The sequence below is a fragment of the Apostichopus japonicus genome, chromosome 23 (genome assembly GCF_037975245.1).
Source record: "Apostichopus japonicus isolate 1M-3 chromosome 23, ASM3797524v1, whole genome shotgun sequence".
Taxonomy (NCBI): domain Eukaryota; kingdom Metazoa; phylum Echinodermata; class Holothuroidea; order Aspidochirotida; family Stichopodidae; genus Apostichopus; species Apostichopus japonicus.
The window spans coordinates 13,211,854-13,223,943 of NC_092583.1; the positions used below are offsets into that span (position 1 = coordinate 13,211,854).

A 12,090-nucleotide genomic window follows, 5' to 3' on the forward strand; every position below is an offset into this window, starting at 1 on the left:
AGAGAAGGTAAAGTTAATATGACAAAAAAATAAGAATAAATAAGTATAACAAAATTATAACGAGCGGCAAAATTTGCTGTCACTAGGTTATAGTGACATTGTTGAGTTTTTATTTAGCCATAATGTAGGGACGGGGGGGGGGGGGGGACGTGGCAAATTTCTTTTGTAATGGATTGAGCGTGGGTGCACTAAATTGTGTTTTCCTCCATCCCCTCTCATGGCGCCACTGTTTTCAGTCCACACAAGATGACGGTGGCATACCTACTTTTTTATCTTTCATACCGATAAGGTTTTCATACTCATAAAGGCTTCTAATCGAGAATGACGACAATAATTATAATTATCCTGTGCGATAGATATGCTAATGGCAACCCCCACACCCCCCCCCCCCACACACACACCTCAATCCTGTAAAACATTCAAGAAATAGTTTATTCTGTCTGGGTAAAACCCAGAAATAATTTAGCTTGAAATTGTGCATTCTGAGGCTATATATAGGCTATAGATTAGGTCTCGCAATGTTGTGCCGATAACCGCTTTGAAGGGGTGGAGAAGGGGGGGTGGGTTTCCCCTCCCGTGTTCCTCCTTCCTAAACTGTTTCCCTTCTCAAATAATATTCCCCGTCCAAACTTTGCGAAACACACTTCTTATGAAAAATAATAATAATAAGCAAGAATCTTCGGAAAGAATTGTATAGGCATCGATAATATTTTTCTTGGTTCCAAACCCCTGCACTGTGTCGTACGACACCATGTCGTTAATACGCCTGCGTGGCGGATCAGTGTATTGAAATCTCTAGCAGTTGGTAATACATGTCGTTACGGTTATTCATGAACCAGCCCCGTAGGGGCTTGTCAGACAATGTCGATATTGAAAGGCAAATGCGAATGTATAGTAACGGAGCTATTGTGTGTTGGCATGGTAACAACAACAAAACATTTTTAAATCTTAAGTTTCACTAGCCGTGTGTTAATAATGATATAATTATACAATCATATACCCAGTGTCGGAACTAATTTCCTCCAATCGATTTGGTTGATTTTATTTACTATTTAACTAATTGTGTTTAAACTTGAAGAAACCAATTGTCACTAAGATTATATGAAATGCAAAAAGGCCCCAACTATAGTTAATGACAGACACTTTTGCCATGCAATGATATGCAATAATTGACGTAATAATCGATCTACAAATAACATGACAGAGCAAAGTTTGCATGTCTTTGTCATATATCACACGTTGAATTATTGGAGAACAAAAATATTGCCTTTCGGCGACCAATGTGACACTCATGACACATACAGGAAAAATAAAGAATATTTATTAAATATGGGTTGAGTTTGCATTTGCCAAATATAGGTACATTTGATCGAGTTTGACTTCCTTTCAACAAGCTCTCGAAGTTTGCCGTTGCATTACCTATTGTGTGGGAACCCGCTCTGTTACATATTATTGCTTCAAAAAACACTGGCTCTTCTACAAGACAACGTACGAAAGTGCTGGAAAAAATAGAGGGCGTTATTTACGTATTTACAATAGTAACTGGAGATGTGTTCGGAGGTGACTTCGCGGAGACACGGTGAGCTTCCGCACCGTTAAAGGAGGCATATGAAAGTTCATATACATCGCACGTGCCGCTGTTAAGTATATCCATCCGTTCATAATCTGATATAACCAACAAGAGGAGCATTAGAGGTGTAAAAAACTTAGAATATCATTCCAGATTTAGAGGGAAAACGAGGAAGAGCGAAGGCAGTTGATATATGAAATTATCGGCATATGTAGAGCGAACATTATGAAGGTAGGTGTATATTTATCATTCTATATAATGTTTTGGGGAGATGCGTATATATCTTTAAAGTGCTCTTTTTATTCACAATTGCTTATTTCGATTCATTGTCAATTGTGCCCGCTTCCCCCCCCCCCCCCTGACTCATGCCCTTTCACCCGCGTCACTGGCACGATGTTCAATAATATCAAATTAATTATAACTAATCAACCCGGAGGGAAGCTATTTTGCGGTGCTCAACAGCCACACGTGCAGGTGTACCGGGATAATCGGATTAGCTTGCAACTTACACCTCACGTCGGGTGGCTATCCAGTTATTATTATATTATACAATATATATTATACAATATAATATATTATACAATTTTAGCTTTCTGTTCCTTTAAAAAAATTAAACCAAGTTCGAAGACGATTTCAGATGGGAAAACTATTTGAGTTAACCTTACAACAGCACAATTTTCACAATATATTTGAACTAAAATGATGGCACTTGAAGAAAATCTTCCACATGCTTTAATTAATTGTAATAAAAAAAAACTGCCCTTTTGTTATCTAAAGAGTACCCCCTCTGTTGACCAATTCAGTTCAATTGTAATTATAAAAATTGCCCTGTTGTACTACAATTAAGAAAAGAGTATATCTAAAAATTACCCTTTGTTGTAAGATTATCCTGAGACTGGAATTGGAGGTATACGGAATGCATAAAGGATCCATATTGTCGGAACTTTTCGGGGTAAATTTGGGTCTGCCCTCTCAAATCAAAGTAACATGCTCCACTGCTCCTCAAAGTGTGTGCCCCCCCCCGCACTACCCCCTCCCCCCATCCGTCTCCACCGACTCCATCCCCGATCAAACCTTTTTACGCTGCCTTTGGAATTACTTTCCTTTTATTTTCCAATCAAAAATTTATGAATTTTAATTATTTCATACAAAAATGTGTAAGATCAATTAAAACATTTTCCATTTGTAACACGATCTTTTTCCTTTATTTGATTTTAATTTTAGCCGCTTTTGCAATGTCTCGGTTTACTATGTGCTTTGAGGACGTCAGCCTCGGTTTTTTGTAAGTGGATCCCCCGACATGAAGTGCATTATAAATATTAAGAGACAATAACAGAAGAACACCGCATTCACATATTTCCTCTCGTGCAGTTCTCCACTTTCAAACTCTTTAATTTGTCCTGTAGTTTCCTCAATCAATATTATACAACATGAACATGAAATATATTTACGTTTTCTTTTTTTTAAATTTTCATCCCAATACAGCAAAATTGCTAATTGAATTTAATATTTCATATATAACAACATAGTGAGATTAATTTAATTCGTATAGTATCTATGCCGTATTAAAATGCTGCGTATATTTTCCTTTTCCAGTTGGCGACTGCTGTTTCCATGGTCATTACAACGTTAAGTCTGAGTTTGTTGACTGTTTGACAAATCCACTTCTTACCCCATTATGTTGGTTGTCCGAGAGGTGTGTTACACAACCATCGGTACGTATACCATATAGAGAAATTGGTGGGGGGGGGGGGGTGAGATGAGGTGAGATGGGGTGAGATGGGGTGAGATGGAGGTGGGGGTGGGGTGAGATGGGGTGAGATGGGGGAGTGGGGGGAGATGGGGGAGTGATTCTAGACGAGTGACGTTACCGGTCGCAAAATGTCTTTTCATCAGTAAATTCAATGAATCGTCCACTCTCCTTCCCAAGCGTTGCCTCCCCAAAAGTTTGAGGCCCGCGCATAGGTTAGCTTCCTGCAAATTAGCACGAGGCTACATGTATTGGGCACATAGATTCACTCTCGTTTTCAAGTGCATTTATCGATGGATTGTTAATTCCTCAAAGCACATTGAATCCCAGGAAATGATTGCTGAATTTGCAACAATAAAATCCAGAAAAAGGTAAATTGATGGATATGTCATCAGTCGTAGGGGAATAGCCCCCCCCCCTCCACTTTCACCCAAAAATGCATAGTCTCAATCCGGGCCTGGTTCTAATCAATAAACTCCCTGCATTGTTTCTTTTGTTTTTTTGTTTTCTCGACAGGATTGTTATTCATATGGGTATTATGACGGTGTAACTGACTATCTGAATTCGACATTGGGTTGTATGAATATTGGTGAATGTCTGACGGTCAAAGGTCAGTTACCGGATTGCTCTCCTTCATTCTCCTTGGATCATTTGCTGACATCTTCATCCTACGAATGTCTGACCTGCTGTGCAGGAGTCAACAATTGTAATGGCCTAGGATTAGGTATTCAACAACCGACGGAACCAGCTGACGTTACAAGTAAGTGTAAAATGAAATAAAATGTTACAAAATCATAAAAAAATATATATAAAAAGACTAGGACTGTCGAAAGGCTTTCTGAGATACAAGGACATCAGAACAGCGAGAATTATTTCTTAAAAATTATAAAAAAATGCTCTTAAAAAAAAAAAAAAATCAAGAGGGGATATAATTTGACCGTCTTGTACAAAAATCACTTTGCCAGTGTTTAATTTCCACATCATCATTTTAGGGAGGATCAGGAAAGGGTTAAATAAAGGCATACACGTCTTTATAATATAAAATATTAATATAAATAATTTTGAATATACTAGAAGAAATATAACGCAACAAGAATTCATCTCTGACCAACAGCAAGCTTAACCTTACCGTCACAACAACTTGCTAATGCAACCCATCAGTCAACAATGAACCTAACCAGTGCTTTGCCGGAGGTACCATCTACAATTGACGCAACAACTTCAACGGACGTAACAGACGAAGGGGTCGTTCTTACCACAGGTTAAAAAGTTTTTTTTGTTGTTGTTGTATGGTGGCAGTCCGCAAACTAAAGGGCGCGACTCAAAAGAGTGATGGTAAAAGTGTTTTTTTTTTCAATGGGTGGTGGGATTTTCTAGACGTCGGAAAATTTAGCCCCAGTTTTCGAGAGCTTGTCGATGGATATCGATTATTATTATTATAATGTTTTTTCATCATTTATCGTAATATTTACTCAATTGTAACATCGGGGGTATAAACCCAATGTTTCAGTTTTCGCGAAGAAAGAATTTGATTTGTTCAATAAGTGAGAATGAGATGCGTGCGATGCAAGATGTATCGTAATCTAAAGGGTTTGGGATGGGGTGGGTGGGGGTGGGTGGGGGTAGAGGGTATGTGTTTGAGTTCCTCACTATTTTAATCTGGAGACGCACTCTAAGACAGTGTTGACTTATTCAACAGGATCCTGTTTAACAGCAAAAGGAGAAACAGACAATCAAATGATCGATTTTCCTTTCATATCCTTCATATTATAGTCGAAATATTGACAAGAAAATTTAAAACTTCGACATATAGAAAAAGAAGAAATTTTGACATTAAAATAGTTAAACTTTGTCCCTATGTGGGCCACAGCCGCATTTTCAAAACTGAAATTCAATTCGGTGGAGAATCTTGTGAAGACTTTCCCATAGTAGCTCCGTCCCTATTTACACATTAAATAAGATATCAACAATTTTAATACATAAAAGTAGGTGTGTGTAGGTACATGGATGCATCTCATGCATGTCGCTTTATTATATGGACTTAAGTGTAATTAAAGACAAACACGAACGCACGGAACTTAGACTAAAATTTCAATCACTGAAACAAAGCTAACTTTATAGCTAATGTCAAAAAACCTTCTGAGAAGCAGATCACATTGTACTATAAAGACAAATAACCTATCGAGTATCATCTATACTATCGCCAGCTATTTTATCTTTTGCCATTTGGGGGTGTGGGGGGGGGCTGTCCCCGAACATTTATGTGAGAGGAACTTTGTACCCCATGCCCCCTCCTTCCCCTCTGGCTACGTCACTGATGCAAAGAAATTGTGAGCATTACCCGCAAAACCAAAATAACAAGTTTGATTTGATTTATTTATCTTTGAATTCAAACAGATCTCAGATCATATCTGAATCATTTGTCTATACCAAAGTATGACATCTATTTCAAAAAAGAAAAGAAAAATGGAACCACTTTTCTTCATCATTCCACAGTAATTTAAGAAAACACACACAGACACTCGGTTACTATACTGGTAACAGCTACATTTTTGTCAATCAAATCTTACAAATAAATATGTTATATTTTTCTTCTATCCCTTTCTCAGCTCGCAGATGCGTTTCCTCAGACCTGTCCAACAGTTCTATATTTGCAGCATGCTTGACAACTCCAGTACCACAATACTGCTATTCAGCAATAAAATGCAACGATCCATATATGGTAAAAACACATTGTATACTTGCACGTTACATACTTAACAGAAAGAAAACATTTTATTGTAATGGTTGAAGTTTTCGGATAGACATAAGGAATTTGGCAGTTCTTCAGAGAATATTCTTTAATGTATATATCAATCATTAAGATAGAGACAGACAGTTGGGGAGGTCCAATGTTTCATGGGTAGAGAATGGTCTTTTGTGCTGCGGTGGACTGTAACAGTTACTGCGTCAAATGTTACAACACAGATTGATCCGGTTGCAAAATATAGCACCATTTTGCTTTTAGGCACCCATAATGGGAGGCGCAACCACTTATTGTTCTGAGGGGTACGGTTGGGGAGGGGGGAGGGTTAACCACTCAACTAGCGGACAGAATAGAACAAAAAATCCTGGTATACATAAATATATAACATGTATGTGTCGGTATAACCTATAACCAGTCTTCAAAATTCTTTCAACAGTTTCAAAAGTTGCAAATATTTTTTTGGTTTATAATATGTTCAATGAAAGGTCAATACATATTCAGTAGACACACCACCTTTACAAGATCCTGCGTATATAAATGACCTGCGATATTAATAAAACGTTCCACTCGTTCAATTCTTTCTCTCTATCAAGGGATGTTACGTATCTGCCGAACTTGACACCGAAGACAATGTATGCTTTACATCCGGTTGTATTAACTACGACGAGTGTCAGTTCTGGAAAGGAGAAAAACAAGAATGTTCGTTATTTACAATAGAGATTGCAAATATAGTTGGAAGTAACTTAGACTGTGTGTCCTGCTGCGATGGCTCAAATTATTGCAATAACCTATTGCCTGGCATGATCAATTTTGCCCTGTCGACTGCTTTACCGGAAATTTCCACTGACGATGACGTCATGGCGACAATGTTAACTAACACGTGGTACAGGGACCATGCGACCTCTATTGTAAATACGGAGCCGGCAACATTGGACACTTCATCCGAAGTTCAAGCCTCTTCACGATCAACTGCAGTGAATATTAGCGAACAAGTTTCTGAAGGTACTGCCTATGATATGTGTTTGTGTCCCTCACTTTTTGTAATCTGGAGACGCATTCTTAGACAGTGTCGATTTATTCAACAAGATTCTTTTTAACAGCAAACGGAGAAACAGACAATCAAATTATCGATTTTCCTTTCATGTCCCTCATGGTCGAAATTTAGAAAAAGTAGAAATTTTGACAAAAAATAGTTAAATTTGTCCCATGTGGGCCAAAGTAGCATTTTCAAAACTAAAATTTAATTCGGTGAAGAATCTTGTGAAGACTTCCCAGTAGCTGCGGCCCTATTTACACATTAAACATATCAAACATTTTAATACATAATAGTAGGTGTGTGCAGGTGCACGCAGGCATCTCATGCATGTCGCTATATTATATGGATTAAATGGAGATGTTACGTTTTCATTTAAGAAAAACACGGACGCACGGAACTAAGACTAAAGAGTCAAACACTGAATCAAAGCTAACTTTCTCAACAACAAAAAACAACAAAAAAATCCCGTTCTGTGCTTGATATGGCTATAGTTAGAACAACCTTCTGAGTAGCAGATCACATCGTGCTGTAAAGACAAATAACCTATCGGGTATCATGCATAGTATAGCCAGATATATTTGTTTTACCATTTTTTTGTCGCCGTCCCCGAGCATTTCGGTGAGAGGAACTTTATCCCCCATGCCCTCCCTCTGCCCATCTGGCCACGACCACTGATTCGAAGAGATTTACCCGCAAAAAATAACAAGTTTGATTGGATTTATTTATCTTTGAATTCAAACAGAACTCAGATCATATGTATGTATGTATGTATGTATGTATGTATATGTATGTATATGTGATCTTCCCGCAAGCAGTAACTCGCGAAAGAAGCCATGGAGGCTTGTAGACTCGCAAGCTGGCCGAAGCCAATCTCTCGGCACACATCCATTTAACGTCCATGTCGGGAAGTTGTTATTGAACAACACCCTTGCCAGACGACACACATTGCTGTCGGCGGGGAATCGAACCGGGGATCTCATGACTGGGAGACGCCGGCGTTAACCGTTGTCTATCTAAATCTAAATCATATCTAAATCATATGTCTATACCAAAGTATATCAACTATTTTCTGATCTATTTTAAAAGAAAAAGGAATGGAACCACTGGTCTTCATCATTCCACATTAATTTAAGAAAACAGACATTCGGTTACTACTGCTAACAGCTATATTTTGGCAGTTAAATCTTACCAATATATTTGTTATTTATTTTCTTTCTGTCCCTTTCTCAGCTCGCAGATGCATTTTCTCAGACTTGTCCAACAGTTCTATCATTTCAGCATGCTTGACAACTCCAGTACCACAATACTGTTATTCAGCAATAAAATGCAACGATCCATATATGGTAAAAACACATTGTTTACTTACACGTTATAATATTTAACAGAAAGAAGACATTTTATTGTACTGGTTGAAGTATTCGAATAGACATAAGGAATTTGGCAGTTCTTCAGAGAATTGTCTTTAATGTATATATCAAACATTAAGATAGATGCAGACAGTTGGGGAGGTCCAATGTTTCATGGGAAGAGAATGGTCTTTTGTGCTGCGATGGACTTACAACACAGATTGATCCGGTTGCAAAATAGAGCACCATTTTGCTTTACGCACCCACAATGGGAGGCGCAACCACTTATTGTTCTGAGGGTGGGATTTGGGAGGGGGAGGGGAGGGTTAAACACTCAACTAGCGGACATAATAGAACAAAAAATCCTGGTATACATAAATATATAACATGTATGTGTCGGTATAACCTAAGCAGTCTTAACATTTCTTCCAACAGTTTCAAAAGTTGCAAATATTTATTTTTCTTGTGTACAATATGTTCAATGAAAGGTCAATACATATTCAGAAGACGCACACTTGACATAGAATAATGCGTATATAAATCACCTGCGATATTAATAAAACATTCCACTCGTTCAATTCTTTCTCTCTATCAAGGGATGTTACGTATCTGCCGAACATGACACCGAAGGCAATGTGAACTTAACATCCGGTTGTATTAACTACGACGAGTGTCAGTTCTGGAAAGGAGAAAGACTAGACTGTTCTTTATATGCAATAGAGTTTTTGACTTTATATGAATATATCATTGACTGTGTGTACTGCTGCGATGGGTCAAATTATTGCAATAACCTATTGCCTGGCATGATCAATTTTGCCCTGTCGACTGCTTCACCGGAAATTTCCACTGACGATGACATCATGGCGACAACGTTAACTAACACGTGGTACAGGGACCAGGTGACCTCTATTGTAAATACGGAGCCGACAAGATTGGACAATTCATCCGAAGTTCACTCCTCTTCACCATCAACTGCAGTGAATATAAGCGAACAATTTTCTGAAGGTACTGCATATTCATCAACATATCAAGGAGAATCATCTCAGGGTGGTTTTACGATGACGTCACATTCTTTAGATACAACCGAATCGAGTCCAGACGCGGTAAGCAATACACGTAGAGTCGACGGTACTTTCACCACCACTTCTGGCAGTAATGCCGAGAGCTCTTCCCATATCATTGAATATTCAACAATAAATTCAACACCAAATGAATATTCAATGACAAGTTCAGTAGACGTGCATCTCGGAGTATTACCTAGTCAACGGTCCATCTCGGAAGGAAGTCCTTCAACAGAGACTTATCCTGATAACACAGATTATGAAACCTTCAGTTTATCACCAAATGACACAGTCAACTCGCATACCGATGGGATGAACAGAACCCTCGAAGTAAGGTCCAACGAAAGAACAGAAACGTTAAGTTATGAAGGTGGATTGAACACCAAAGCTACAGAACAATGGTATGGATTTACATCACAATCTCCTGTAGAACCACCTCTGACAGGAACTACAAAACCAAAAACAATGGCAGAAACCAAGACGACAGAACAATGGACTGTTTCTACAACAGTAGCAGAAAGAGAGGACCAGGTTGGATCGACAGAAACAATAATACTTACTATTAAGAAAGACAGTAACAGCACAGAACCGTCCACAGATGATGGCCAGTCAAACCGTGATCTCATGAAATCCGCAACCACACCTCTCTTGGCTGTTGTACCGTCGCTTCAAGCATCAGCGTGGAAGGATGATACACGGGATGAGAACGGGTTGGTTGGAGGATGTATTGTGGGGTGCGGCGTGTTATTAAGACAGAGGAGCACGAAGCACACAAGTAATACGGTATTCCAGTGTACTGATAAACATTGATTTCAAAAGATGTAGTCTATCATTTTGCATTTTTATTAATTATGCTGATCTGTAGCGGTGTGCGTTAGCCAGTTGAGACAATTGTGTAATGCTATAGTATCTCTGTATACTGTACTCCCATACTACGCTTCGAAGTACCCGTAATAACAGTACAAGCAGTTCCTATCCTTTTATCATATAGAAACCGGACTATGTATAGTGTTCATACTGTCAGTGCGAGTGTATTGAAGCATGAAATGAAAAAAACAGTAGCGTATGAAGAAAAAAATTAATAGCATAATTAACCGAGGATAATACAAACGTTCATTCAGGTTATTTTTACACCAAATAAAAAATGATTTTCGTTGCACTTGTGCTTGTGACTATGATTAGGTCCACGACGCCTTTTTTGACAACTGACAAAAGAACAAAGGCCAAACACACGCACACATGCACATACGCACCCATACATACAGACACAAATAGAAAAACTATATAAGAAAAAAGCGCTAAATGTTTTATTGTGTATTATTGTTGGTGGACATTTTGTCACAATGTAGTTACAATCTCTTTAAAAAAAACTTATTTTACATTGTAATTCATTAAACACTATAGTAACATACAACAAATTGCGTTTGTATCCATGTATTCGTTGTAACGAATTCATATAGTTTTTAAGATTAATTCATTAAGAGCGTCTGTACAGTAATATAGCCTATATAGCTCCAGGATAGACAGGGACATAACAATATACTTTACATTTTGGGTGTGGATTGAATAATGTCATATAGGGGTTTAGATCAATATTCTGTCACGTCACGTGACATCCATTTTTATGACCGATAATTTCTATAGATGTCTATAAGTAAGAATATTAAATTCAAACCATGGCTTTCTGTAACGGCGTTATAATTAGCTTGAGAGGGTGGCGGAGCGGGGGCACCGTGGTCTTATAATAAGATGAAGGCACTTAAAGGGACCAGATCGTATTACTGCTAGAACGCATCAGGACAATGAGATTCTATTTCAACAAGTCTTCTCTGATGATAAAGAACCTTTAACCTAAGTTGAAGGCAAATGCAATGTGCGGTGTGCATGGGGTATTTGTTTATGAAATATTTTCTAATGACATTTAAACTGGTTCAAAATCTTTTCAGTATTTGCAGTCAAACTTATCGCCTGATGGTCGTCAAGGGTACAATAAAACACACTACCCCTTTATTTATGTATATCTGGCACTGATAAGTTCGTAATACATATTTCTGTTATAAATGGTGAATTTTGGAATACGAAATTGCGTGACGTCAGTGGATCTTACTTTGGGATCTTGAATTATAAACGTAAAGTAGACCTCTTGAAGATGCATGAAAGTACATTAATATAATTAAAAGAGGCGACAACCCCCCCCCTCCACCCCACAACCACCACCATCTACATCACACCAGGTGCAAATGTTATGCCATTACCAGTTCCTTTAATCAGTACCTTCCTCCACCCAACCATTTTTTCCATTTCTTTTATTCCCTACAGACGATAAAATCAATCTTTTGCACTTGGCGTTGAAGCAATTAAAATTAGAACTGCTACCTTAATTAGTAAAACATTGGATGTCACCTTCAATATTTCCAATATTAACTCAATTAAGGCATTGTACCTTCACATGTGAAAATTGCTCGCCCTGTTATCCTTTTGTTTTTGGTGAAAAGTGATGACCCCTAGAAAGGAAGTTTCCTATTATAGGCCAATGTCAGTTCTTCGCTAGTTTTCAAATGTAAGATATTTATTTCCAGAT

The 12,090-nt window shown here is 38.1% G+C and overlaps 1 protein-coding gene across 1 annotated transcript; it reads left to right on the plus strand.

The window, feature by feature from the left end:
• The first annotated feature begins 1,292 nt into the window (after positions 1-1,292).
• Positions 1,293-11,572, plus strand: LOC139965088 (uncharacterized). The gene is made up of 9 exons (XM_071967310.1): positions 1,293-1,801; positions 2,795-2,852; positions 3,167-3,285; positions 3,837-4,080; positions 4,435-4,581; positions 5,930-6,042; positions 6,660-7,068; positions 8,333-8,445; positions 9,045-11,572. The coding sequence occupies exons 1-9, from the start codon at positions 1,796-1,798 to the stop codon at positions 10,317-10,319; spliced, it is 2,484 nt and encodes an 827-aa protein (XP_071823411.1). The 5' UTR covers positions 1,293-1,795; the 3' UTR covers positions 10,320-11,572.
• Positions 11,573-12,090: the final 518 nt, after the last annotated feature.

Excerpts from the sequence above, each read along its gene's own strand:
- LOC139965088 (XM_071967310.1), top strand. Across the intron at positions 6,043-6,659 it reads AATGCAACGATCCATATATG|GGATGTTACGTATCTGCCGA; the intron begins GTAAAAACACAT and ends CTCTCTATCAAG. Across the intron at positions 7,069-8,332 it reads TAGCGAACAAGTTTCTGAAG|CTCGCAGATGCATTTTCTCA; the intron begins GTACTGCCTATG and ends TCCCTTTCTCAG.